The sequence below is a fragment of the Rousettus aegyptiacus genome, unplaced genomic scaffold (genome assembly GCF_014176215.1).
Source record: "Rousettus aegyptiacus isolate mRouAeg1 unplaced genomic scaffold, mRouAeg1.p scaffold_m13_p_4, whole genome shotgun sequence".
NCBI lineage: Eukaryota > Metazoa > Chordata > Mammalia > Chiroptera > Pteropodidae > Rousettus > Rousettus aegyptiacus.
Window position 1 is genome coordinate 50,404,313 of NW_023416307.1, and position 27,794 is coordinate 50,432,106.

A 27,794-nucleotide genomic window follows, 5' to 3' on the forward strand; every position below is an offset into this window, starting at 1 on the left:
GGTCACTCCTGCCTCCCTCCCACAAATGCCTTTGGCCATCCCTTCTCTCCATCCCCCACCTCTGTCCTTTATCCCCCACCTAAGGAGCCTTCTAGGGCTTTGGTAAGGACAAAGTTCTTGATCCTCCCTTCAATACCCTCTGGTCAACAACTCCCTCTACCCCAGGACCCGACTGGAACTCAGGCTCTTGGGTCCTGGAGGTGGGAGAATCCTGGTTGGTGTCCTGATGGTGTTGGTGCTGGTGGTTTGGCATGTGGAAGAGAGGACTAGATGGAAAAGCCAGATTTGGTCCCTGTGAGTTTCCCAAAGCCTAGCCTGCTACATCTTGATGATGGACTTATCTAGCCAAACAGCATTTGAAGATGCAGCAGATGGGAGAGAGACTATATTTTAAGAAGCAGAGTTGCTGAGTAAGATTTCTGAGCATACTTACAGATTTTTGAAAACCGTACCAAATCATATGCTTATGAACTATTTTACTGAGTAGTGATCTCTCTTCTCTCTCTCCAAATAGGTTTAAATCTATCTGAGGCCAAGCACAGTACCCCTAGGTTCCTGGCACAGGGACTGACACATACTAAGTGCTTCCTAGAATTGGTTCTATGACTGATAAAATAATAAAATCACAATAGCAGCTAATGTCTATTGAGCATTTATGGCTCACCAGGTGCTGTAGGAAATGCAGTATGTTCCTTATCCTGTTTAAAATCTTACAACTACTCTTAAAAGGTAAGTCCTATCTTTATTACCATTTTACAGATAAGGAAACTGAGGCTCAGAGAGGTTATGGCACCAGGTTGGGTGAAAGCCGTGGAGATATGGAGTGAGGCAGAAGGGACCTAGGTTACAGCTCTGCTGAGGTTCAGGTGAAGATTTTTGATAGTGAGAGAAGGGACAGCGCGAGGATCAAAAGAGCCAATTCTGGGAGGGCAGAGAAGGCTCCCTGACCTGGGCTGGCGAGTAGATACAGTTTGTTGCTAATGTGGTACCAGAAGGACTCCCTACTCCTGCCCCAAAACACGTCAAAATATCTCCCTCTTAGGGAGAGGACAATGCAGTGATCTAGGAGTCTCAGGGGCCCAATTACCCAAGGGTCAGTTGCCTCATAGCCCTGACAAAGATGCTGGCTGACTCAGCTTCTTAAAACCATTTCCACAGGAATGCTCCCTGGGTCATTCACCTGTAGCCCTGTGAGAGGCCTTGAGCTTAATTGCCCAAAGCCCTGAACTTCTGACTTCCCTAGAGCAGATAACAGGTGCTGAGACGTTCTCCTGAAACTTCTTCAGAATAGAAGTGTGGGGTAGGGGTGGGGGTGTGGGGCGGTGAGAGGGAGGTTGAAGAGCAGAAGGGAGTAGGGAAGGGAAGGCAACTGGGATCCCACTTAGTCCTCCACAGCCTGGCAGCAAGGGCCGGGAGGTCTAGGGGAGACTGGACAGTTCTCAGGATGAATGACAATGGAGGAGGAATGGGAGGCTGCTGGTGAGAGAGAGGACTTGAGCTCTGGCGAGGTGCTTTTGCTCCACCCAAAGCCCCTCAGTGGTTGTCTTCTATACAGTGTGAGCCATGGATTTGTCCAGGGTGATGCCCTTAACTCAAGGCCAGCCCATCCATAGCTAAGGCGTGGCAAGAGAAGACCAGTTGGACCAGTCAATTGGTCTTCTCTTGCTAACTCTGGACTGCAAGCTGTCAGACACTGGTTTTCAGGACAAAGAAGAATGAATAATTCTTCATTTTTTTGGCTTAATTTTCCCTACAAAATTGTATGGTAACATGACAGAACACTTATAAGTTCAATTTGGGCTCTCTTGCTTGGTATAAGGGTCATTTTTTTTGAAAAATCAAAATATTTTTTAAAAAACACATGAATTTCATCAATTTTCCTCAGGGCTCTATAATCATGTGAAGGCTGTTCTCCTTTAAAAAAAAAAAATTGTTATTGAGATAAAATTCACATAACATAAAACTCACCATTTTAGTCATTTTAAAGTATACAATTCATTTGTTTTTAGTACACTCATAATGTAGTGCAATTATCACTATTCATCTAATTGAAGAACATTTTCATCATCAGAATATCTCCGAAAAGAAATCTCATACTTCCCAATCCCTCCTTCCCACCGTCTCCTGGCAACCATTAATCTACTTTTTTTCTATGGATTTGCCTATTCTGGATATTTCATCTAAATAGAATCATACTATTTGTGGTCATTAGTGTCTGACCTCTTTTCATTTAATATGTTTTCAAGGTTTATCCATGTCGTAGCAAATATCAATACTTCATTCCTTCTTATCACTAAGTAACATTCTTTTTATACCATATTTTATCCATTCATCAGTTAATAAATGGGTTATTTCCATTTTTTGGCTATTATGAATAATTTGTTACTTTGCTGAACTCATTTATTTGCTCTAATTGTGTATTTGTGTGTGTATTCTTTAAGGTTTTTTATATGAAAAATTATGTCATCTGTAACTAGAGATAGTTTTACTTCTTGCTTTCCAGTGTAATGCTTTACTTTTTTTTCTCAAAAATTTAAAACATTTTTTAAATTATAGTTGACATTCAATATTATGAGTTTCAAATGTACAGCATAGACATATCTATATCTATATCTATATATCTATATCTATCTATCTATCTATCTATCTATCTATCTATCTATCTAACAAGGTGATCCTTCCAATAAGTCTAGTACCCACCTGACACCATACATAGTTATTACAATATTATTGACTTATATTTACTATGCTGTATTTTACATCCTTTTGACTTTTTTGTAACTGCCAGTTTGTACTTCTTAATCCCTTCCCTTTTTCATTCAGCCCCTCAACCCCCCTTTTATTCCTTTTTATTGCCTAATTGCTCTGGCTAGAACTTCTAGTACCATGTTAAACAGAAGTGATGAAAGCAAGCACACTACTAATCTTCTTCCTGATCTTATGGGGAAAGCATTCAGTCTTTCCCCATTAAGTATGAGGTTAGCTGTGGCCTTTTCATAAATGCCTTTGAGAAAATTCCCTTCTATTCCTAGTCTGTGGAGCGTTTTAATCAAGTAAGGGTGTTCAATTTTGCCAAATGCTTTTTCTGCATTGAGATAATCATCTTGTAGTTTTTTCTTCACTTTATTAATGTGATGTAGTACATCGATTGAGGTTTGTATGTTGAACCACTCTTACATTCCTGGCTTCAATTTCACTTGATCATGGTGCGTAATCCTTTTAATATGCTTCTGGGTGCAGTCTGTTAGTATTTGTTGAGGATTTTTGCATCTATATTCATAAAGGATATTGCTCTGTAGTTTTTTCTTGTGATGTCTTTGTCTGGTATCAAACAGTATCAGAGTAAAACTGACCTAATAGAATAAATTAGGGAGTATTCTTTTTTTTTTTTTTTGGAAGAGTTTGAGAAGGACTGGTGTTTTTTTTTTTTGGAAGAGTTTGAGAAGGACTGGTGTTCTTTCCTTAATGTTTGGTAGAATTTACCAGTGATACCACAGCCCATCCTTTTTTGTCAACCTTTTTGATTTTCCCTTCTTCAATCTTTAGATGTTTTAGAGTTTTGGGGTGATTTAAATGGTATTCTAATATCACTTCTATCAAATTCATAAAAATTCTGCTTTTTTGGGAGCAAAATTTTTAATTGAACTTAGCAATAAGTTGCCATTTTACCTGTCCTTGGTATTGTTTTACACTGCCGTTGAGAAAGGAAAGGAAGTTGCTAGTTTAAAATAAAAGGTGATCTTTGAGTAGGACCTCATTTCTTATTTATTAGTGAGTAGTTTTGCATTGTGAAGTTTTTGTTTGCTACATAACATCATAACTTTAGAGATTCAGATGATGATAACTAAGAATGCAAAAAGCCCTCTGAATTGTAAAACTACAAAAATTGAAATGGTACTAAACTCAGTAAGTTAATGAAACAAAAAGTCCACAAACAGACTCTAGAGATTAGCATGAAGAATGTTTATTAGGGAATGATTTGGGGATCAAAACCTGTGGAGGAGAAGGGAAGGAAATGGGGCTGAGCAAAGGGAGCAGCCAATCTGTGATAAGGGCCCAAGGAAAGCCTTAGCTAACCCCTAAAGTCACTTGGAAGCTGGGAAGGCCCTTCAAAATTGTCCTGCATTGGGGCTAAGTGGCTGGACCTTTATATCCTCCTGTTGCTCACTCCTTGAATACAAGCTGCCCCCTGGAAAGAGGTGGGACTTTGGGTGAGCAGTTTTCTTTAGGGGAGGCAATCCCCCAAGCTGAGGCTCTCTTTCAACAGCTGGGGGGATAAATTCTTCATTCTGTAGGGGAATCTGGGAGGTACTTCACAATGCCACTCATGGACTTTAATATATATGAGGAACTTAGTACCTGGATTAATTTTTAGTAGTTTAAAGAGTTAAATGAAAAAGTAAACAAGAAATGTTAAATATTTATCAGATAGAAAAAGAGGGAAAGATTTAGAAGTAAGGTAAGATGATGTTAGGGAAATGATCAATATATTTGATTACATGAAAACAATAAAAACTTTATATTAAAAATTACACACACAATTAAAAGGCAAATAACAAATTGGAAACACATTTGCAATAAATCCAGCCAAAATTTTAATGTAAAATAACTCCTGCAAATCAGAAAAACAAAACAAAACAAAACAAAACACTTTCTTCAAAAGCACAATGAGATACTTTACGCCTAGTGACATGAATATCACTAAAAAAAAAGTTAGCAAGAATGTGGAGAAATTGGAAACCCTTGTGCATTGTTGGGGGAATGTAAAATGGTGCAGTGGCTATGGAAAATGGTATGGCAGTCCCTCAAAAAATTAAACATAAGATTACTATATAATTCTGAAATTCCACTTCTGGATGTATACCCAAAAGAATTGAAAGCAGAGACTTAAATGGCTATTAGTGCATCCATGTTCATGGTAGCATTATTCAAAATAACCAAAAGTTGGAAACAACCTAAATGTCTATCAGCAGATAAATGTATAAACAAAAATGCAATATATACATACTGTGAAATATTATTCAGCCTTACAAAGGAAGGAAATTCTGACACATGTTACAACATACCAATTTTCAGGACTGCTAAAGGCCAAGGATGAACCTTGAGGACGTTATGCTAAATGCCAGACACAAAAGGACAGCTAGTGTATGATTTCACTTATTTGAGGTACCTAGAATACTTAAATTCATAGAGTCAGAAATAGAACAGTGGTTATGAGGGGCTGGGTGGGAAGGGAAATAAGAAGGAGTTAGTGTTGACTAGGTACGGAGTTTCTGCATGGAAGATGAAAAAGTTCTGGAGATGGATGATGGTGATGGCTACACAATAATGTAAAGGTACTTAATGACACAGAACTGTACACTTAAAAATGGCTTAAATGGTGAATTTTATGTTATATATATTTACTACAATTAAAAAAAAGAAAAATACCCCAACATTTCCACATTGAAATGTGAGCAAACAAAAGATGTAAATAGGCAAGTCACAAAACTACTACAATAAAATGACCTGTAGGTACATAAAAATATTTACTTTGATAAGTAATTTAAGGAGCTATAAATGATAAGATCAAAGTATCATTTGTCATCTATAAAATTAGAGAAATTATTTAATGTTAATATTAATTTTGAGTTTTAGTACAAGTATGCTCATAATGAGAGTATAAACATGTACACACTTTCTGGAAAACATCTTACAAATTATGCAAGAGCTGTTTAAATATTTACATTCATCGACTCCAAATCCAACCATTGGGAAATAATTGGAAGTGCAGGCATCTGGATAAAGGCAGAAGGTACCAACTGAACAAAGAGGTTGGTGAAGTAAGGGAGCACACTCCGCGAATATTTGTAGCAGAGATTTCCAGGGTAAGAGAGCAGCAAGTGCAACGAACACAGGACTGGAATATACCAGGTGTGTTTGATAACAGCAAGGAGGCCAGTAAGCCTGGCTGGCATGGGATGATAATTAACCTGAGGAGAAAATGTGTTAACGGACAGTGAAAACACTGATAAATCTGTTCTGTGAATGTGTGCCACAATTGCTGCCAACTGACACGAATGTTTTAAACCAAGGAATAAAATACCCTTAGAAGGCAATTTGTTAACAGTCTCTGTGTTGGACCTTGCACTTGAACTCCGGTGTGATTTTACCCGCTCTGAAAGAGTATGCAAATTACTGAAAAACTTATATTGATAACTCTTTAGCTATACCAAACCTAGATTAAACCCTCTTTTTTTATTTATAAACTTGCCCGACAATGTGGGCCTAATAAATAGGGCAGCTCTTACATGATTGTTGAGCATATAAAGAAAATATGGAGCACATTAATTGTATCTATGTTTTGAATATCCATCAATACTTGAGAATGCCATGTCATGTGTTATAAGGTGGAGGAGTGAGCCTTTAGTATTATCTAGCAGTCAAAAAGACACAAGGTCGATTTTATTCTTCTGAATTTAGGGCCCAGTATCAGAAATAGCAACATCAAAAAAAGTTGTTGCTACATAAGAGTACAGTCATCTGAGGATAAGAAATGGTTATAGTGTTGGCTGTATTGTTAATGAGACTAACAATCCTTTACTTGGCATACAAGAAGGTAGTGTAACATTCAGCATTTTCTTTTTTTTTTTTTTTTTTTAGGGGTGAGAACTCTCCTATCATTTTATTTATTTATAATCATTGTCTATGATCATAAAATTTCCAAAAACAGGATGTAAAGTTTCTAAAAAAAAAAAAGTGAATAGACCCCATTAACATTACTCATTTAGATTAGATGAGATAATAACTCTCTATTATTGGGTAAAATAGACAGAAAGTAAATAATAACTTTTTACCCTATCATGTTGAAAACAGTGTTATCCAAAGATCATTTCTCTTCGAAACTACCAATTCTTTCCTATAATACATATACCTTTAAAATTTTAATTTTAATATATTTTGATATGCAGATATTTTAAATGTGCATACATATATAGTTATAGTAAATAATAACAAATGAAAATACCTAAAGCTTTAAACTTTAATATTTAAAATATAATCTTTTTAAGTATATTATAAGCTAATATTTTTGCTATAATGATTTTAACCTCTTAATTTGAATAACATGAAGAAAAAAATGTTTCAATAGACAAGAAAATGTAAGTAACAGTAATTGTATGATAAGGGATTTTTGCTCTGTTTTTAGTTAATTTCCTCAAAATGCGTCAGTTTATTTAGCTCAATTCAAAGAAAGAATCTTGGAATTACAATTTTTATCCATGTTGAAGAATAATACAGTCTCTGTTGAAATTAAAGTGACATTGGAAACAGCCATAACACTTCAACACATGGGAGCTCTGACAATATGTGCAGTTGCTACGTCTCAGCAGACTCCTCTATCGGTCGGTGGTAGCATTTCTGAGGCTAATTGGTGGCACCTCGGTCACAAGCCTGTGCGCTGGCTACAAGAGAGGCTTTGAGTGAGAGTGCGGCATTTTCAGCTCCAACGGGATGGGAAATGGTCTTTGCCCTTCATCAAGACTTACAGTGCAGGGAATCCTCCAAACATAGAGGGTTTCAGATACTTAGCAGCTAAAACAAGTGACAAATGTCGGCTGCATGCAACAGAAAACCTAGTTGTTTTCTCACATAATCAGCAGCTCGGAGAAGGAAGTTCAAGGTTGGGACAGAGACTCAACAATGTCATTCTGTTTGTGTAGCATGTCGGGCTTATTGCCTAATGGAGCCAATGTGGCAACCTCAGCCAGCACGCCTAGGTTCAGGACAGGAAGGGAAGAACGGAGCTGTGCCAACTGTGTCCTTTACCCCTTTTATCAGGAAGGCAAAGGCTTTTCTAGAAACTCTTGACAGACATCCACTTATGTCTCATTGATCGGAATTGTGTCATGAAGCCAACCCTGGAAATGAGAGAAGCTCCTCCCCCAAAGTGGAATTTTTTAACAACAAAAAGAAAAAAAATGGAGATAGAGTAAGCAATGAGTACTGTTTCAATCAACACTGAGCCCAAAAGGGTGATTATAATCGCTCACTTTCTTCCTCTGTGTTTCTCTAATATCATGTAGTCTCCAAGCTAACCTCCTCTCAGGGGCGGGACCTCTCAGTCCCCAGAGTGGGGTGGGTTTGCTGTGGAAGTGACGTTCACAGATTGCAGACAGTTCTGCTGAAGAGCCCCCAGCCCTCATTCTCCTCATTCTCCTCATCCTCTGTGATGTCACACTGGGACTTCTTTCCTTCCACCCTGAGCTGTGGCTTCCGGGGCAGCTGTGGCCATGGGGCTCCAGGAGCCAGCAGGGGAGAGGGAGCCTGGTGGCTCTGATCTCCCCTGGGGGCACCGGACGTCCAGCCATGCCTGTCTTGAAGGATGCCGTGCCCCTCATGAAGGAATCCCATCCTCCGCCTCAGGCCCCACTTCCCTGGATCCTCCCAAGCCTGTTTGCTGCCTTCAATGTTGTGCTGCTGGTGGTTTTCAGTGGCCTCTTCTTTGCATTCCCGTGAGTCTACCATACAAGCTGGCAGGTTTCTTACAGAGAGAAATGAAAACAGATACTGATTGATAGTGTGCACGCAGGGAAAGTTCAGAACAGCGGTCAGGAAAGGGAGGATATTCTCTAAGTAGAGGGAACTGGATGTGCAAAAAGGCACAGATGTATAGAGTGCTTGGTGCATTTGGGTGCTGCTGGTGGCTGATAATAATGAGGGACATTTGGTGGAGCCTCTATGGATCTGTCAATAGCCTGGATATTTAAAGCAGGTTTTAAGGTCTGTGGGTCCTGAGAGGTCGCCTGGGTCCTGGGGGCAGCAGCCTCAGGCCGCCTCAGATCAGGGCTGAGTCGTGCTCTGGTCTTAGTTGCAGGTGGCTGGCCCAGAACGGGGAGTGGGCCTTTCCCATCGTCACGGGTCTCCTCTTCTTGCTCACCTTCTTCAGTCTTGTTTCACTCAACTTCTCAGACCCTGGCATCTTGCATCAAGGTGAGACCTGGGTCCCCTGGAAGAAGGAGGTAGCATCCTAATGGCTCCTGCCTGCAGGATGATTCCTAAAGTGCTTCTCCCATCTCTCCTCCCTGGGCCTCAGGACCCCTTTACTCCATGTCCTCATTTGTTCAGGCCCTATTTCTCGCACTTCATTTCCCAAGCTGCTAATATGCGGCAAAACAGAAATCTAGGTGCCTTGGAGGGGTGGACCGGGACAGGTCAGGGAGAGAAACCAGAGCTTCACAACAGCTTAGTTCTCTCTTCCTCTTTCCACCTCGAATTTCTTTGTCTATTTCCTCTCCACCTTTCCTGGAGTCCAGTGATACTGTGGCCATGGGGTTCCTAGAGCCAGCAGGAGAAAGGAAGCCTCTCTCACCACCAGCAACAGACTGATGGAAGAGCTTCCTGATACTGCCCAGTTCTTTTCCCATGCCAGGCTCCAATGAACAGGGCCCCATGATGGTGCATGTGGTATGGGTGAACCACAGGGCCTTCCGCCTGCACTGGTGCCAGAAATGCTGCTTCCACCGCCCACCCCGGACCTACCACTGCCCCTGGTGCAATATCTGCGTGGAGGTGAGTGCCTCTCTCATCTGCCCACACATGCCGCCCTATCCCCAGTATCTGGCCTGGACCAGGAGGTCCACTTACACGAGGGCCAGTGTCAGGCATGAAACCACTTTAGGGACTGCAAAAGGCCAAGGTTGACAGTAACTCCCAGCCCCTCTTGGTCACTCATGCAGGTCACTGCCTCTCTGCCTGCACCTGTCCTGCGAGGCTGGCCTTGACCTGCACTGGTACTGACACACACAAAGGCATCCACATTTATGCTGAGCCTGGTCAGGCTAGGAGGAGGGAAGGCACCCCTGTCCTATCCCCAGGCTCGCTGCCACTAGATGATACCCAAGGCCTTCAGACTGGCTGCAAGCCCAGCCTGGAAGTTTTGCCTGTCCTCCTCCGGGTGTCTCCTGGGATCTGAGGGCTTGTCTCTCTCACTTGTCCTGCCTGAGAAGGTTTACAAATGTACTGTCTTACGTGGTCCTTACAACTCTGGAGGGCTGGCTGGGCAAGGGTGTTATTATCCTCATTCGATTGATGAAAAAACATACTGCCCAGAGATACTCTATGTGCTGCCCAAGTTCCACCAGGATGTGTCCCACAAAAGACGAGGAAGGCCTTGCTTCTAAAGGCCTCTTGACAGGCGACCTTGTGAGCCACAGAGCCCTAACAGTGCTCTAATTACTGGAATGCCAGCATTAGGGACTTTGTAGCTCAGTCACGGGGGTGAGGGTGGGGGCGCAAGGGTAGCCCATGGGGCCAAGGGCAGGTGGCATAGGGGGTGGAGGTAAGGCCTCAGATTTAGGGGCTACGGAGGCTAGGCCAGAGGTTGGGTCCTGGAGGCCTACCCCCTCTCGCCCAGGATTTTGACCATCACTGCAAGTGGGTCAATAACTGCATCGGTCACCGCAACTTCCGCTTCTTTATGCTGCTCGTCCTGTCCCTATGCCTCTACTCGGGCGCCATGCTGGTCACCTGCGTGATCTTCCTGCTGCGCACGACCCACCTGCCCTTCTCCATAGACAAAGTCATAGCGTATCCTCCCGGCCTTGGTGGGGAGCAGTGGGAAGGGCGGGGAGAGCCGAGGGCCGGGGTCTCGGAGGCGGAGCTAGTGGTGGGCGGAGTTCAAGAGAGAAGCTGCTTGGGAGGACCAGTCTGGGACTAGGTGAGAGTGGATGGGGCCAGGGAGATGGGCGGGGCTGGGAGGAACTGCAAAGAGGTAAGAGTCTAGCCGGGTCACGAATAAGGGATGCCAAAGGTGGCACGGGAGCTTGCACCGCAGGCTGAGGTGAGGTTTACGCGGGATTGGAGCGGGGGAGCGGATGGACCAGGCTGGCTGTAGGCAGGGCTGTTTGGGGTGAAGTTGGAGGTGAGGCGCGGGGCCAGGGAAGACAGTCGGCCGCAATGCTCCTTACCTGGTGCACAGCGTCGTGGTGGCTGTACCCGCCACCGGCTTCCTGGTGCCGCTCTTCCTGCTGCTGCTGATCCAGGCCATGTCGGTGAGCGCGGGCGAGCGCTCCTGCGAGGGCAAGGTACGCGGGGCCGAGCGGGGCGCCACGGCACCGGGCTGTGGGTATTCACGTAGGGCCCCCTGGGCCTTCTCACTTTCCGCTCTTACTCCTCTGCCCTAATCCTTGATGGCCTGACCTCCCTCAAAATTGCCCCATTAGCCCTTCCAGACCCAGACCCAGACACAGCTCACATCGCGCCACCTACTGGATCTTGGTCGTTACGTTCCTTCTTGGGTGCACTGCATTGAGGTCCTACTGTGTGCTGGGCCATGTGTGCGTTATTTTGAGGGATGGGTGTAGAGGTGAGCAGAGCTACATCCTGTGCTTGTGTTGATAAAGAACCTGAAATCAGAATAATACCCGCTAGACACCCGTGGACAATCTGAGGGTCCTATCCTACGCTGCGCAGGACAGACGCGAAGTGGAAATAGAGTTCAGGAAGGACCGCCTTGAGGAGCAGGGCCTGCCACATAGTGATTTGAGATGGGCAGAAGTTAGTGGAGGTCTTGCGGGGGTGCGGGGCCAGCTTGCAAAAAGACAGGGAAAACTGAAGGTCTGCGGAATGAGGATAATATAGTGAAGAAACAGTCATAATTGGAGCAGAAGATGGCAAAGATGTCAAGTGGACTGCTTGGGGTCGGCCAGATTTAAAACGTCCAAAAAGTCAGGTGGAGAATTTAGTCTCGGGTGCATTGGAAACCTGAAAGCCATGATACGGTTCTCTTTTTAACATACAGTAAAATTCACCCCTTTTCAGTGCGCAGTTACATGAGTTTTGACAAACACATACAATCCTGTAACCTCCATCATAACCAATATTTAGAACAGTTCTATCGCCCTAAAAAATTTCCTTAGGGCCCTTTGCAGTCAGTTTCTTTTCCTGCCAATAGCTCCTGGCAACTACGGATCTATTTTTTATCCCTACAGTTTTCTTTTTTCTTTCTTTCCCAGAGTCTCACATAAATAGAATTATAGTCTTAGCATAATGCACTTGAGATTCATCTATGTCGCTGCCCATGTCGGCAGTTTCTTCCTTTTAGTGCTGTGCAGTATTCCATTATTTGTATGTAACAGCTGGTTTATCAATTCACCAATTGAAGAATATCCGGTTTGTTTCCAGTTTTTGGTGATTATAAATAAAGCCAGTAAAAGCATTGGTGCACAGGCATGTAAATATAAGTTTTCGTTTCTTTGGGTATAAATACTTAGGACTGACATTGCACGGTCATGTGGTAACTGTATGTTTAACTTTGTAAAAAAACTGCCAAATTGTTTTCCAAAATGGCTGTACCATTTTGCATTTCAAAAGTAATGTATGAGAATTTCAGTTCTGCATCCTCATTAACATTTTGCATTGTCCGTTGTTTTTTCGTTCTAGCCAGTCTTAACAGTCAGTGTATAAAGTGTCGTATTGTGGTTTGGATTTGCAGTTTCCTAATGACTAATGATGTCGAGCATCTTTTCATGCTCTTATTTGCCATCTTTGATTAAATGTCTGTTCCAGCCTTTTGCTTACTAAAAAAAATTGGGTCATTTTCTTAGAGACTTTTAAGAGTTCTTTACATATTCTAGATTCAGATACGTGTTTTGTAAACATTTTCCCTCAGTCAGTTTTAAATTTCGATGAAGTACACAATCATTTTTTTTTTCTTTTACAGATCGTGTTTTTGGTGTTGTAATTAAGAAATCTTTGCCTAACCCAAGGTCACAAAGATTTTTTTATGTTTTCTTCTAGAAGTTTTGTAATTTTAGATTTTATAGTTAGGCCTACAATTTGTTTTGGGTTAAATTTTGTATGTAATACAAAGTATAGGTCAAGCTTTATTTTTTTGCATATGGGTTTTTCCAGCACCATTTATTGAAAATACTACCCTTTTTCCACTGAGTTACCTTCACACATTTGTCAAAAATCAATTGACTATATGGGTGTGGGTGTATTTTGGGGCTCGCTATTGTTTTGCCAATATCACACTCTTGATTAGTAGCTGTATATTAAGTTCTTTGACTTTATTCTTTTTCAAAATTCTTTTGGCTATCCTAGTTTATCTGATTTTTCCATGTTAATTTTAGAATCAGCTTGTCAATTTTTACAAAAAAGTTTGCTGTGATTTTCATCTGGATCACACCGAACCTATAGATCAATTTGGGAAATCAATATTTTAACAATATTGAGATTTTAAATTCATGATCATGGCATACTTCTCCATTTATTTAGGTCTTTTTCAATTTCTTTCATTAGTGTTTTGCAGCATTCAGCAAATAGATCTTGCATATATTGTTTTACATTTTTTCTAAATGTTTCATGTTTTTGTACTATTATAAATTTTTTTTAATTTTATTTTTTTATTATTATAGTCATGCATCACTTAACTATGGAAACATATTATGAGAAATGCATCATTAGGTAAATTTGTTGTGCAAACATCGTAGAGTGTACTTACACAAACCTAGATGGGACACACCTAGGCTATGTGATATATCTTATCTAGTCTACAAACTTGTACAGCATGTTACTGTGCTGAATAGTGTAAGTAATTGTAATGTGTTGCACTGTTATGTTACAATGGCTATGATGTCACTAGGAGGTAGGAATTTTTCAGCTCCATTACAGTCTAATGGGACCACCATGGCATGTGCAGTCTGCCGTGGACCAAAACATAGTTATGCAGTGCATGACTGACAAGAAAATACTGTGTGTTTCTGTGTATTGGTCTTGAACCTTACCATTCTACTAAATTCACTTATTAGTTCTAATAGCTTTTTTTGTTGATGCTACATAGAAAATCATACATTTCAGTCTCCCCTGGGCAACATTTTCCCTTCCCACATCTGTGGTTCTTCCAACCCCAGTCAGACCATAGCCCTGCCCTCCCTTCACTGCTTAGAATGGGACCTCCCAGTCCAGGAGCTCCAGCCTAAGAAACCTAAATGTGGTCTGCACTCCATGGTTCACCAGGCAAAGCTCTTTCCTGTTTCCTGCAGACCCCAGTTCAGGTACCTCCATCCTGCCTCCATCCCTTGGCCACAGCTTCTTCTGGGGCCACTTGGTTAGTGGATGATAGCAAGGGTTCTGGAGACAGACCACATAAACTCAAATCACATCTCTACAATATACCATTATGGAGATCCTGGGTATGTTACTTGGTGCCTTGGTTTCCCCATCTGTAAAGCAGGGGGCAGCATGGATTAATATGCATAAGACATACAGAATAGTGGCTAGTCCAAGTAAGTGCTATATATGCTGTTATTATTGTTACCACTCCTCCCCATTATCATTTACACATGTTCATGTCTCTCTCATCTTAAATGCAAAGCAAAGCCTTCCCTTAACATCGCAGGCTTCCACTCCATCCACTGTACTCTCCCCTCCGGCTCAGCCATGTTTCCTGAAAAAGTTGGTTGTGCTCACTTGTGCCATTCTTCCCCTTCCTCTGCCCACTTCAGCCTGGCCTCTGTCCTCATTGCCACTCCAATGCTGCACTTTCCAAGTGGCCAGAGCTGGCAGGCAGCCCTTAGACTAATCTTTTCCAACTGAACACAGCAGCATCTGAAACGGAACGCACTCGCAGTGGCCCCACCCGAGTCTCTCCGGGCCCAGCTCTTGCTGCCTCCTGGGCCGCTGCTCTGCCTGCACCTGGCATTCTTGGCCTGCTGCCTGCTCTTCCACCAGCACAGTGCCTAGAACATTGCTAAAGCCCCCAAATATTTATGGTAAATGAGCGAACATACAAACAAAGGACTCCATAATGCTTTGGTAGGCGAGGAAGGAAAGAGAGAGAGAGAAGACTGTGCTCTCATCCTTGGGGGAGGGGGAGAGCTGGGGCAGCAGGGAGATGGGGTGGGAAGATGCCCAGTCTGGTTTTGGTCCTGTGGACCGGAAGGGCATTTGAAACATGGGGTTGAAGGAGGAGACTCAGGTCTGGAGCCAGTGAGAGAGAACAGTCTAGAAACTTCGGAGCCGTTGGATTCCTTTCATGTCTGAGGGGGTCCCAACAAGGGAGAGAAAGGAAGGTGCTCTGCTTTATTATTAGTCAGTTATTAGGAATTTACTAAACAATTATTCCTTTAAGCATTGAACCATCAACATTTTCTATACTTCATGCCCATCTAATGAATCGACATGTATTTCTCTAAAATTCTGATTGTAAATTTGATGAAACTCTCCAAACCATTTAATTAAAATTGCAAATACAATACATTTCTCTTAAATGTTTTAAACACCTTTAAGTAGGCAGAACTCAAAATATCACAATGGTTAGTGTTGCTTTTTGGCAACAGTAGAACATTCTGGAGCTGTCTTGACTTTTCCTACCCCAGGGGTCAGCTACCCTGTGTGGAATCCCGTTTCCTTTTGGTGGAGAATAGGGTTGAATATTAAAGTCTTAGTAACAGACAGGGGGCACAGGGGAGCTGGTGGTGGGCAGGGGTGCTGCTGGGCTACTTTTGGTCATGCCAAACATTTTGTAGCTAAGGCTCTTGAAGTCTGAGTGAGACTCAGCCTGCACTAGGGGAGGAGGAGGGGGGTCAGGAAGGGGGTGAGGCCCATGGGTGGAAGAAGGTGGAAGGGGAGGAGGAGAACCTGGTCAAGAGTGCCCAGGGGAGGACTTGACCTTCGGGTTTAACCTTTACTGCTTTGGGCACTCAGGACCTTCAGCCCAGATTTTCCAAGGCCATATGATTGGTTAGGGGAATATGATTGGGTGCCATACAACTGCCCTTCCAGATAGCGAAATTCAGTGCAAGCACAAGTTTAGAAAAAAAATGATAGGTGGGAAAGTAGAGGAGTGAGGGGAGCAGGGTTTGCATGCGTATGTGTGTGTGTGTGTGTGTGTGTGAGTGTGTGAGTGAGAGACTGTCTTTGGAGCAGTTTGGCAGTGAAAGAAAAATCTGAACATCTATCTGGAAGGAGGTAGCAGGAGGATGTGTGTAGCCAAAGGAGACAGAGATAAGGAGGATACTGCAAGAGCTGATGGGAAGGATCCCTGAGAAGGCAGGTGAGGTGGGTGCAGTGCCAGCGTTGGCTGGAGAGGGCCACTGCGAAGTGGGTTAGGGGCGGCCTCAGCTCACTCTTCCGCCTCTCTGTCCTGGGAGTTTTGCTGGAGCGCTGGGCTACGCTGACCGGCTCCAGGAAGGAGGGCCAGTTGGGGGTGGCCTGCACAGTCTTGCTGGCTCTGAGCTGCTCTTCCCACCCTCACCCCCCTCCAGTGCCGATACCTGCAGGGATACAACCCCTTCGACCATGGCTGTGCCAGCAACTGGTATTTAACAATCTGTGCGCCGCTGGGACCCAAGTGAGTTGGCAAACCAGAGGTCTGAGCAGTATGGCCCCTGGGACTGGTAGGGTGGTATGAAGCTGGGTCATCTCCCCCGGCCTCTTAGCACAGCTCCCAGGCCCTTTCACTCACTGTTCACATTCCTCTGGGGTTTCCTCCAGGGCATTGTGGGAGCCTCCCCACTTCCTTGCCTCTGTGCATTCTTGCCCCAAGAAATGGGGTAAAGGGACGGCAGCCTGGGTGAGATTGGCCCCAGCTCTCTGCAGAACCAAGCCTTGGGATGAGTGTTTCCCAAGCTGAGGAGGCATGGGAACCAGGGAGGTCACTACTCCTTGCATCAGACTTATTGCTCCCCAGGTACATGGCCGAAGCTGTTCGCATGCAGAGAGTGGTAGAGCCCGACTGGGTGCCCATGCAGAACCTGCACTTCCCGACGTGCCCCGCCTCGCTCAGTCCCCCAGCCCTACCTGGGCCTGGGTCTGGCCACCAGCCCCAACCTCTGACTCTCTACAAGCCAGGAAAAGGTCCCCCAGGGAGTGGCGAGGCTGCAGCTCTCCAGGAGGTGAGGAGTATGTGTGTGTTTGTGTGCCTGCATGCATGCATGTGTGTGTGTGTTTGCGTGTGTGTGTGTGTGTGTGTGCATGTGTGTTTCAGGAGAGGGGGATTAGTGGACTATACAGCTGTTGGGGTCCCAGAAAGGGGTAGTGACTGGGTTAAGACTAATCAGGGGCCTTCCTGCCCTCAGCTAAAATGAGGATCGACACTAGTCCAGTGGTTTATAATTTTGGGGTCAGTTTCCTTTATTTGAAAGCAGGTTTTACTCTGAAGCCCAATATATGAAACGTGGAGGCGAAGCATTAGGAATGAAGAGGGGGTGCAGTGACATTTGGTGGTGCCAGCCCATTCCCTTTTGCTCTACCTGGGGGGTAGTGGCTTGGACAGTTTCTTGCTCCCCAGCAGGTGGGCCCTGAGCTGTGGGGTGGGAGCTTGGGAAGGCTGCCTCCACCCCCACTTGGTGTTTAGTTCCACGCAGGCCCAGTGCTGCTGCCCATGCTGCGGGAGGCTCCGCGACGAAGCTCGCCCCTTCACACCCGGCGGTGCCAGGAGCCCCTTCACCCAAACCTCACTTCCTGAGCCCTACCCTTGCCCACTCCCCTGGAGGAAGTGCCGAAAGTCCCCCAAAGCTCATTAAACAACCTTTGCCTGCCTCCTAGAATTTCCCTGCTATGCGTGTCTGTCCTGGATGTGAGAGAGAATAGGGATGGGAGCGCTCTAAGGAAGGGGTCCCCGACCCCTGGGCCACAGACTGGTACTGGCAGCAGCACAGCAGGAGGTGAGCAGTGGGTGAGCCAGAGAAGCTCCATCTGAATTTGCGGCCGCTCCCCAGCACTGGCATCACCGCCTCGGTCCCACCTATCATCCCACAGATCATCCGGCATGAGGTTCTCCTAGGAGCGCCGGTCACTGGTGCCAAAAGCTTTGGAGACCCCTACAAGGGACTGGGACAAAGACCCTGGGAGGGAGGAGGGTCCAGCACTAGCTAGCTCTGCGACCTTGGGCAAGACACTCAACGTTTCTCCCATTCTTAAAATGTGGCAGCCGTGAGACCCACAGGGGTTGTCCTGGCCACTTCTCTGCAAGGGCTGTAGACGATGGAAGAGAAAACAGCACTGTCAGGGTGTCAGCCTTTGGAGCGATCCCGCCCCTGCTCTGCTTCACCCATGTCTGGCTGCAGGGGGCGCCCACTGCCTGGGAATTCGTCAAGCCTGGCCTTTTCCCCAAGGCACTAGAGCCTCTTGGGTGTGTCCGGGCTGGCCCTGTCTGGGAGTAGGCCCTCCCACTGTCTGGTCCCTGGGAGGTGGAGGGTGAGGGTCTCCTCCATCATGTGCCATCTTTCTTGCTAATGGGTCTCACCTGGTCCCTCACCTGACCTCTCCTGTCCCTGGCATGGGTGCCAGGCGCTGTGAGTGGGCAAGCCCCTTTAGGTGGGGTGGGCGGGAGGCACATCAAACTGTGACTCCTCTAGGGACCAGTTTGTGACCTTGGGAATGGAAATAATGGCACATTCCTAGAAGGCTGTCGGAGGATGAAGTAAGATGGTTCATGCGAAACACAGTAGGCACACAATGAATGCAGCGGTATGATTATGATTCCTTTCTCCACTGCACAGCTGAAAGACCACCCAGTGTTTTTCCAAAGACCACCTTCTCGGAACTATCTACCTGGGCCCCCAACTCAGATTCGCAGGGTGGGGGTAGGGTAAGGAATATGAATTGGATGTAATCTTGCTACCCTGAAGATTCAGAACTGCCGCTGCCTGAGGAGGTGAGGGTGGCACCAGTGACATCGCTCCCTGCCATGTTTACATTCAGGTGAAATTGGGGTGCGGCGAAGGTGATGCTGTCAGACGAATGCCCCAGGGACCGGTGGAGGTGTGTGTGCCTGTGTGGGCGTGCACATGCTTGTGTGCTGGGGGCAGGAGCTCGTCTTCTGGGGTGCCAGCTTAGGCCAGGGAGGTAGGTGACTTACAGTGTAGGACGTGGCTCCAGTTCTCATAGTCTGAGTTCCCCACAAGGCTGTCCTTTTCTCTTCCTCCCACCCTGACTGGCTGTGGCAGCCTTTGGCCCCTTCCGTGTCCAGCCCCAGCCTCACCTGTCACTGTGGCTCTGGCTCTCTGGGCTCCCTGCCAGATTCCAGCTCTTTCTTATCTCCTTTGCCCTGGTCTCAGTGTCTGCCCAAGTCCCAAGCCCCCTTGGAATTCATGCCTTTCCTCAGTCCTCATCCTACTTAACTCAGTATTATGCTTGGGTTCTGGAGAGGGGTAAAGGATATTCCCTGGCATACAAAAAGGCAGCCTAATTTGGGCCTTGCTCTAAATGGTTTAAGTGGGAGCATTTAAAATTCATAGGGCCCACGTTTATGAGTAAAGCTGAAGCAGCCTCATGTAGTCTGGGAAGCCCACTGTACAAGGTCGCATGGCGAGGGAAGGGAGGCATGAGGCCTTTTTGGCCCCTGAGCCCGGGTGTCTGTCTATGTGACACACAAATCTGTATGAGTCTCCTGTCTGTGTTCAGGAGGAACAGCTCAGCTCAGCTCGCCTGGCACTGAGGAGAGGTGGTGAGAACCGGGTCCCACAGGGTTCTCAGGCTCCCTCCCAAATGGGAATCCTCGGGGTAGTCTGGGCCTGGGCCAGAGTGGAAGAGGATAGAGAATTCAGGAACCTGGGCCAGGGTCTGGATGGAGAGAGATTCATGGAACTGGCAGGGTGCAGAATGACACCTGCCTGGAAACCTAGCTGTGCAGGGGGCTAAGAAGACCAGGCCTCAGGGTCTGGGGAAGCCTAGCCCTGCCCTGCCCTGCTGCCTGCCTGGTTCAGAACTGAGTAACTGATCATCATGACTACACTTACCTGTGTTACAAGACAAAATTCAACCAAATAAATGTGATGCTCTAATTGGCTTTATTAAACGATTCATAAATTGGGCAGCATCCTCACCTAGCAACTAGAAGGACATTGAGGGGTTGTGTAAAATGAAAGGTTTTTATAGAAAGAAGGGTGGGGCAAGGGAGTTATTAGCAAAAGAAAAGAAAGGATTATTTCAGGAACAGGACATCTTTGGGGTGGGGGGAGAACAGGAAGGGTTTTTATCATTCAGATTGCCTTTTCTTTCTGTGGGGGACAGAGGGTGCCTACATGACAAATTTCTTTATTGGTGCTTGGCCAGAAAATTCCAGATTGGTTAAAATGACATTTCTAGGAGAGTGTGAAACTGTAGTTAGATCAGCTATTAAATCTAGGTTTGGTATCATGGGCTTTTAGTATGAGTGACACCATTTTGAGCCTATGGTTTTCTCTTTAATACCGAGTCCTTGGCTCCAGCTACGTAGGGGACTCACCCAGCCTCAAGCAGGGACTTCCAAGCTCTAAGCCAGGTGTGAGTCATCTCCCCTAGCAGCCTGGGCCTCGGTTTCCACATTGAGCAGGGATATAACTTCCTTAGATTCTCAAGGGAGGCCACGACCTCTCCTGCTCTGAGATGCAGATTCTGGGTCTCTCTAGTCTCTGCCAACCTGAGATTTCTAAGATTTTCTTGGCAGAGTCCTCTACTCCTCATGGGGGTAAGTGGGACCTAGCCCACCCCTTCTTTTGACCCCACTCCTGACACCCTCTTTCCTAAGCACTGGGCATCCCTCAGAGTTTCTTTCCTGCCAGGCCTCAGTTGAGCTGCCCCTACGATTCTTTTCTGCCTCCTCTTCATTTCTGACAAACGTGCCCGTGATGCTCAGACATGCCGCTTGCAATCCTAGGCCCACTGATAAGAGGAGGGATGTTATCGGGGCCCAGTGATTGGGCCTGGTCTCCACACGCCATGCCATGCCATCCCTGCCTTTCCCTGGGCTCAAGCCAAGCAGTGACTCCCACTCTGTGTGGCCGCCAGGTTCCCTCCCACGTGTCTAGAACCTGTCTGAAAGGAACATAGCCAACTCCTGGAACCTGATGGAGTCTTTTGGAGCCTGGAGGCAGCTGCCCCCTCATCATCTACAGACCTTTCCTCCCTTGGCCGCCTAGAGGGTCGGGGTGGGAAGAGCCCTGGGCTGAGTTTCAGGCATCACTCAGCTCCGCTACCAACCAGTGCTATGGGAGCAAGTCTCTTCCCTCTGCTTGGCCTCAGGTTCCTGTCTATAAACAGGATGATCATGGCTACCTCATGGGCAGTCACAGGATCCTAACTCTTTAGAGCTACAGGGACTCAGGGGTCACCTCATCCAGTTGCCCCCCACCCCCAATTTCACAGATAAGTACTAGAGGGGAAAGGAATTGCCTAGGATCACGTGGTGGCACTCTGTTTCCCAGGCTGCCTGCCTCTCCCATTCTTGCTCCTGGAACCACTCCAGAGGGGTAAGGACTTAGGCAGTGACCAGGGGGCCCCGCCCTCCAGTCCGCATTCCTCAGAACCAGGCTGTACGTTTCAGGACAAGTCGTGGGGAGCTGATAAGAAGGCCAGGCTTAACTCTGTCTTCAGCCCTGTGCTGGGCGTGATAATGACGCCCTGCTGCCTCCTGCTCAGCCCTACCCTGCCCTGCCCTGCCTGCCCCACCCAAGGGGCCCTGCAGGTGGCTGCGAGTGGGGCAGGCCAGGGGCAGAGGGGCCAGAGGAAGTTGCAGCAGTATCCTGGGATCAGGGGCTAGAACCCTAACACCTCACAGGACACAGGCCCCTCACTAGCCGACCATCCTGGACACCTGGACACAGTGCCTGGCACCAGGTGATGCTCCAGCAGCACCCGTGTCGTCCAGGCATGTAGAGTGTGGCTGGAGGGAATTGGCCCTGGGGTAAAGGTTTCTCACCTCTACTGGGTCTCAAAAACTTTATTGAGCACTGCCTGGGCTAGGGCCTGTGCTAAGTGGTTCATAGGATCACCTTTAATCCTCGTAAGAACACTGAGGCTGTTATTCTTGTTTTAGAGAGGAGAAACTAGCACTCAGCAAACAAGCCACTGCCCCAAAGGCACACTGCTTCTACGTGGCAGGTCCAAAACTCCTTTAGTCTTTAACATTGTAATCAGCTTCATAGGCATAATTTTAGTGAATACTGAAATAAATTTTCTTTCAATTTAGAGCAGTGGTTAAGGCATGAGCTCTGAAGCCAGATTGCCTGGTTTCCTCCTAAAGAGAACAATTGCGTCTCATGGTGCCGTTATAAGGATTTATTATGCAGGCCATGTAAAGAGTTTGGCATGCACCCTGACAGATGGCAGATGCTTAATTGAGTGTACAATACAATCTAGGTGATACTCGAGTCAGGACTTTGTGATCTGCTCGGGGCCTCTGCATGCCAGGCACATGGCAACAGCAGCCTGCTTCTGCTCAGTTTGGAGTGGTTCCCCGAGCAGCAAAGGTGAAGGGTGCGGCTTCAGAAGGGAGGTTCGAGGTGGTGGTTTACAGAAAATCAACCAACGTTGGTGCCTCTGGGCCAAAGGAGAATGGACTCCTGGGCTAAGAATCTTCAAGGGAGGTGTAAGAGGACCACCCAGTGGCTCTGCCCGTCCTCAAGGCGTGGGCGTTCCTGTTAAGAAAGCACCTTGTAGCTTCTGTTTTGTGGCAGGGCCGTGTCCCAGGATGAAGGAAGTCAAAAGCTGTGGTGGTCTGGGCCACGGTGAGAGGCGCAGCCCCCTCCCACCCAGTCCGCCCTCTGCCTGTTGTCTCTGTGCACCTCCTGGTCTGTCTTTTTGCCTGTCTTTGCCTCACCTCTTCTCACCTTTCCACTTTGTCTCCTTTCTCTCCCTCGTTCCTCTTCCTCCTCCTATTTTAAAGCCTTTTACCCTCTTCCTATTTTCACTCTGCCTCCTTCCCCATCTCCCCCTAAACTTTCCTGGACTACAGCTTCCAGGAACCCAAAGCAAACTGTCTGGCAGCCTTCAAGTATTAACTTTTAACTGTGATTCCTGGAAGCCCCTGGGCCTGAGTATGGAAACCCACAGAACTCGGAGCCAGGCCTGCACAGGGCGCCTTTGTCTTCAACCTGGGCTTCCTCCTCTTAGCCAGGCACATACTTTCCCAGCTGCTTTCTGGTTTGGCCATTTTGCTGCTGAAATTGGGGATTCCTAAACTAGAAAGCACCCACTGATTAGCTTATTTCTTAGTAAGAAGAAAACTGGAGCATGGGGGCGGCGGGGTGGGGAGTGGGGCTTTGCAGAGCTTCCCCTGGATCACATATCTAATGAGAGGCAAGGGTCAGGCTGGTCCCAGATCTCCTACTCAGCCTTGCCACTACTCCATGGTGAGAAGCCAGATGGGTCAGAGGCCTGGACTGACTCCTTCCTCTCCTGGAGGCCTGCTGACCTGACTCAGGTGGGCAAAATCACAAGTGAAAACAATAGTAATGGTATCAGTTTACTAACCGTGGGCTAAGTGCTTCGCTTGTATTATCTCGAAATGACTTGTAGGCAGGTGCTGCTGTTACTTTTAGGGACGTGACCCTGGGCAGTCCTCAGGCCTCCATCTTCCTATTTGCAAGGACAGAATTTTCTGGAGGATCCTCAGGACTACTCTTGCCTTGATCTTGTGGGACAAGCCCTGAGATGGACAGGGCCCTGGGCAGGGTTTCTTCCATCGCCCATCAGGGTCTTTTACCTGAACCTCACCTGTTCCCTAATAGCAGGGTTGGGGGACGTTAGGTCACCAGGCAAGGGTACCAACTCCTGAGCAGGACCCTTGGCCATCTGGGCTGGGAAAGCCCACTGCCCAATATTTTCTAGATATCTGTTCCTCAGGCACTGACAGAAATGGAAAGACACTCTCCTGGTGACTCTTTTGCCGGCTGGGGCAGGGACGCTGTGGGGAGAGCACAGACTGGGCTTCAGGAGGCCTAGGCTGGAAAGCAGGCTCTGTGGCTTCCTGGTGCTGTGGTCCTGGAAAAGCCCCTAGCCTCTTAGAGCCGCTGTTTGTTGCTGCATCTGCAAAGGGAAACGAAAGCCCGAGCCGCCTACCTCACAGCACTGTGGGATCACCCGGGGCTCAGTGGGAAGACACTCCGAGTACTTTCACTTCCTTGTGCAGGTTGACACTGGGTGGGCGTGGGGTCACTGTAAAGGGAGCAGTGGAAGGCCAGACTCAGCTTGGGACCCTGGCAGGAGTAACTCTTTTTCCCCTTTGTCTCCATTTCCCCTCCTTGGGCCTCCTTTCTCGGGCTCTGGATTTGAATCCTTTGGAAGTGTCCAAGGCTAAAGATGGGCCATCTTATTTTAAATCTCAGACGTACTAAGCCTGGGTCACCTTCCTTGGGTAACTTCTCAACTCCCTCTATTCCCCACTAAGTATCTGTTCTCAGGGGAAGAGCTGGCTGGACTTGAGTTTGGGGCAGGGATGTGGCCCCCTCTGCTCTCAGTTGGCATCACCATCTCTGTCAGCCACGCCAGCCACCTGGCCTCAGGGTGCCCTTAAATGGAAGCCTCTGGGAGGCCTCAAGGTCTGGTCGTGCCCAGCTCACTGTGAACCCTCGGCAGGGACTTGGGCTGTGCCCATCTTGGCCAAGAGTTTCTATCTGCCTTGGACACAATCCAGACCAAAGAGTAAAGGAGGTTTGTTCCTGAAGCGGAGACCAGAAGTAGACACACAGAGGGCTCTTTGCTTTAGAGTTGAAGCTTTAAAAGATTTGTTTTCTTTAAATATCCTGCTGCAGGAAAGAGAAGCCAAAAATCAAACATTCCTGAAACATGAATTTCAGGTGGCTTTAAAGGAGCAATTTGTTTGGTTTCCGTCCCACCCCATTTCTGCACAGCGGGGTCCTAGGCGCTTGCCCCTGAGGTGTGGTGAAGGGTCCACACCCGTCTAGGCTCACCCATCTGGCCTCCCAGGGAGGCTTCCTCAGGGCCAGACTCAGACTGATGGTCTCCGGTCACAGCCCGGCCTGAATCCCAGAGGAGGGTCTGTGCACGCCCACCTCATGAAGTGGAAGCCACTTTCCTTCCATCCTCAGCTGTGTTGGCACTGTGGACCATACCCTCTTTTTGAAAACTCTTCACCCTTGACCTCAGGGATCAGACACTCTTTACTTTCCTCCTGAGTCCCAGATGCTTCATCTATGATTCTTCCTCTCATCTCCTACAAGGAGATCTTCCAGGTCCCATGCTCAGGGCATGCCTACCTCTTGGAGAACTCCCTCCTTCCTCTGCCCTCAGCAGTGCCAAACCTGGCTGAGACTCTATCTCTGGCTAGGCTCTTAGGCCCTGTTTGTACCCCATGCTCTGGCCTTAATTTTCGTTTTCTTTTCCCCCAGCTTTTACGAGTTATAATTAATAAATTTTAAGATACTTAAAGTGTACAATAATTTGATACATACATATACACTGCAAAAGGTTCCCCACTATCAAGTTGGCCTTCATTTTCAATGATTAAATTATTCCCTTGGATTCTCACAAGAGGCTCGGGGTCTTCCCAAGTCCCAGCAGCATGGGGGAAAAGAGAAAAAGCAGAAGCAAAACCAGCCATTGAGTAAGAGGAGTGCTTGTTAGTGTGAAGGAACAGCTGAGCAAGTTGCCAGGGTCGGGATCCAGGGGAGAGGGCCTCTGGGTGTGTCACACCTGTCCCAAGCCCAGTCTCAGAGCTGACTGACTGAGAAAGGAGCAGGACTAGAGGACTCTTCTGAGCAGCCTCACTTTGCCCTCTTTGCCCCTGGGTCCCTGCTATGGGGCCCATGGTAGGACTGGGTAGAGGTGGGGGGAGAGGGTACTGGGTGAAGAGGGGGAATGAATCAAGGGCTTACTGTCATCTAGGAAGGAGCCGATAAAAAGGCTGAGGGCTGAAGTGGGTTAGTGGAAACCAAGGATTCATTCATCCAACAAACACTGAATAACCACAATGTAACCAGGAGGCACTAAAATCAATTTAAAAAAATAATATGTTCATGCATAGTATAATTAAGTGTTAGTTTAAAATTATATATATGTACTTTTGGAATATACTTATGGAAGCAAATTTATCAAATGCTAATGGCCATAAGCAAGTGTTTCCTATAGTTGTTCTACAGGCATTAGCTCATTCGTTCCCTAATTAGGGGGGTTCTGGCTACCGGCCTGAGTGTCAGGACACCTGATTGCTAGGCCTAGCTCTTCCTGTGCCTGGCTGTGTGACTACAAAAAGCCCTTCCCCTCTCTGGGCTTGTTCCTTCATCTGTGAAGTGACAGTGCGGAACCAGAAGATCTGTGGCTCTTCCCAGCTCTGATCTTACCTAAGAACATTTGGGACTAGGGAGTTATGGCAGTTACGATGGCCTGGCTGGGGCTGCTCTGCTTTGCCTCCAGAGCTATGTCCAACCCTGCTGCAGGCCTCTCTCCTGGAAGGCTCCACAGAAGGGAGAGAGAGGCCTCCCGCCACCCGAGCAGCTGTCGGGCCCTGATCTCAAATTAGAATCAAGTCTCTCATCTCTTCACGCAGCCTGGCGACCAGGAACAAAGGGGGTCATGGCCAGAACTGCTGCGTCGGCTTCGGCTTCGGCAGCTTTGATGGCCCTGAAATCTCGGTTGGGAGCTGAGGGAGCCAGCCAGGCAGGGAGGTAGCACATATTGATTACCTGTTCCCATCTGCACCAGACAACACGTGTTAGTTGTTTTATAGGTGCTAGCTCATTCGTCCTCTGTAGCAGCCCTGGGTGGGAAGTCTGATTATAGCCTCATGGAGGAAGAGGTGAGGCTCAGAGAGGAGAGGCGCTGCACCCAGTCGTACAGCTGAGAAGTGAGGCTCCAGGACTGGAACCGACTGTCTTGGCATCCGAGTCAACAATAGCCAGCCCTAGGTTACTTTTCCGAGGATTTCTAGTGGCTGTAGACCCCCACCCCTGCTCCCACTGCCAGAATTGTGTATGTGGCTGCAGGGGTTTAAACCCACTTCTGATTCTACTCATGGAAAACACACTTCTCTTCCCTAAAGAATCCTACCAGCAAAATTGCTTCTCCCTTTCTTGTTCTCAGGCCTCTGAGTCACCCTGACTCCCCCAGCAGGCAGAAGATCTAGTACCTGTCATTTTCCTGAGGCTGGAGCTCTCGTTCTCATGGGAAAGCAGCCTTCTGGGTGGGAAAAATTTAGGGTTGCCGGCCATCCTGCCAGCCTCCGCATGCTCAGCTGTCGCCAGGCACCAGCTTCTTCCTTTCACAACTTCCATATTTGATCCACTGAGTGTCCTTTTACATGAGGTGTTCCCCTCACCCACCCCCGATACACACATACCACCTTTTCCCTTCCTCTTCTTTAAATTCTAAAATAGGAGGGCAGAGGAAATTATGTTCACTCTTTTATCAGGCCTCAGAGTTTCAGGCAGGCATTTGAGACAAATAAAAAGCAATCTCTTATCAAACGCTATTGCTTTTCTGTTTTGATTACAAGGATTGTAATATTTTCCTAATGTTTGCTGCACATGTTCAAGAATTCTGGGCTATTATGGGTTAATTGGCCCTCCTTGGACTAGACTGAGTACCTAAATACCATAATAACATTTTTAGTGGGAAAATGTCTTTTGACCACATCTTGGAATATAAACTAGTTGGAAATTGGGGGCCGCCTGTAATTCTCAACAAATTCAATTCTGCTACATCTTGGGTAGGATTCTTAACCTTGTTTATTTGGCTAGTAGTCCATACCTCACAGGACTGTCCCAAAGATCAAATAAGGTGAGGTGTGGGAATATGCCAGCACATCATGGGTCCTCAGTGAATATCCATGCTGCTTCCCACTCCATACTATCCCAGGGGTTTACGTCTTACTCTGAACTCCAGTTTCCTCATCTGTGGACTGGGGTAGGAGTATTGGAGTTGTCCTGACTAGAGCCAGCCCTTTGTATATGTGGGTTCTTCGTCCGTGGATTCGAGCAACCTCAGATTGAAAATATTAGAAAAAAAGTTGTGTCGTTGTTGATATGTACTACGTAGCTGGGCCTAAAATTGTTGCATCTGTACTGAACATGTACAGACATTTTTTTCCTTGT

The 27,794-nt window shown here is 46.9% G+C and overlaps 1 protein-coding gene across 1 annotated transcript; it reads left to right on the forward strand.

The window, feature by feature from the left end:
- Positions 1 to 8,319: 8,319 nt before the first annotated feature.
- Positions 8,320 to 18,134, forward strand: ZDHHC19 (zinc finger DHHC-type palmitoyltransferase 19). The gene is made up of 8 exons (XM_036219508.1): positions 8,320 to 8,492; positions 8,849 to 8,970; positions 9,410 to 9,549; positions 10,394 to 10,566; positions 10,958 to 11,063; positions 16,248 to 16,333; positions 16,673 to 16,877; positions 17,339 to 18,134. The coding sequence occupies exons 1-8, from the start codon at positions 8,347 to 8,349 to the stop codon at positions 17,447 to 17,449; spliced, it is 1,089 nt and encodes a 362-aa protein (XP_036075401.1). The 5' UTR covers positions 8,320 to 8,346; the 3' UTR covers positions 17,450 to 18,134.
- The last annotated feature ends 9,660 nt before the right edge of the window (positions 18,135 to 27,794 follow it).

Coding starts and splice junctions, on each gene's coding strand:
- ZDHHC19 (XM_036219508.1), top strand. CDS start 8,347: ATGCCTGTCTTGAAGGATGCCGTGCCCCTCATGAAGGAATCCCATCCT. Junction 10,567..10,957: donor TCCATAGACAAAGTCATAGC/GTATCCTCCCGG, acceptor CCTGGTGCACAG/CGTCGTGGTGGCTGTACCCG. Junction 11,064..16,247: donor AGCGCTCCTGCGAGGGCAAG/GTACGCGGGGCC, acceptor ACCCCCCTCCAG/TGCCGATACCTGCAGGGATA.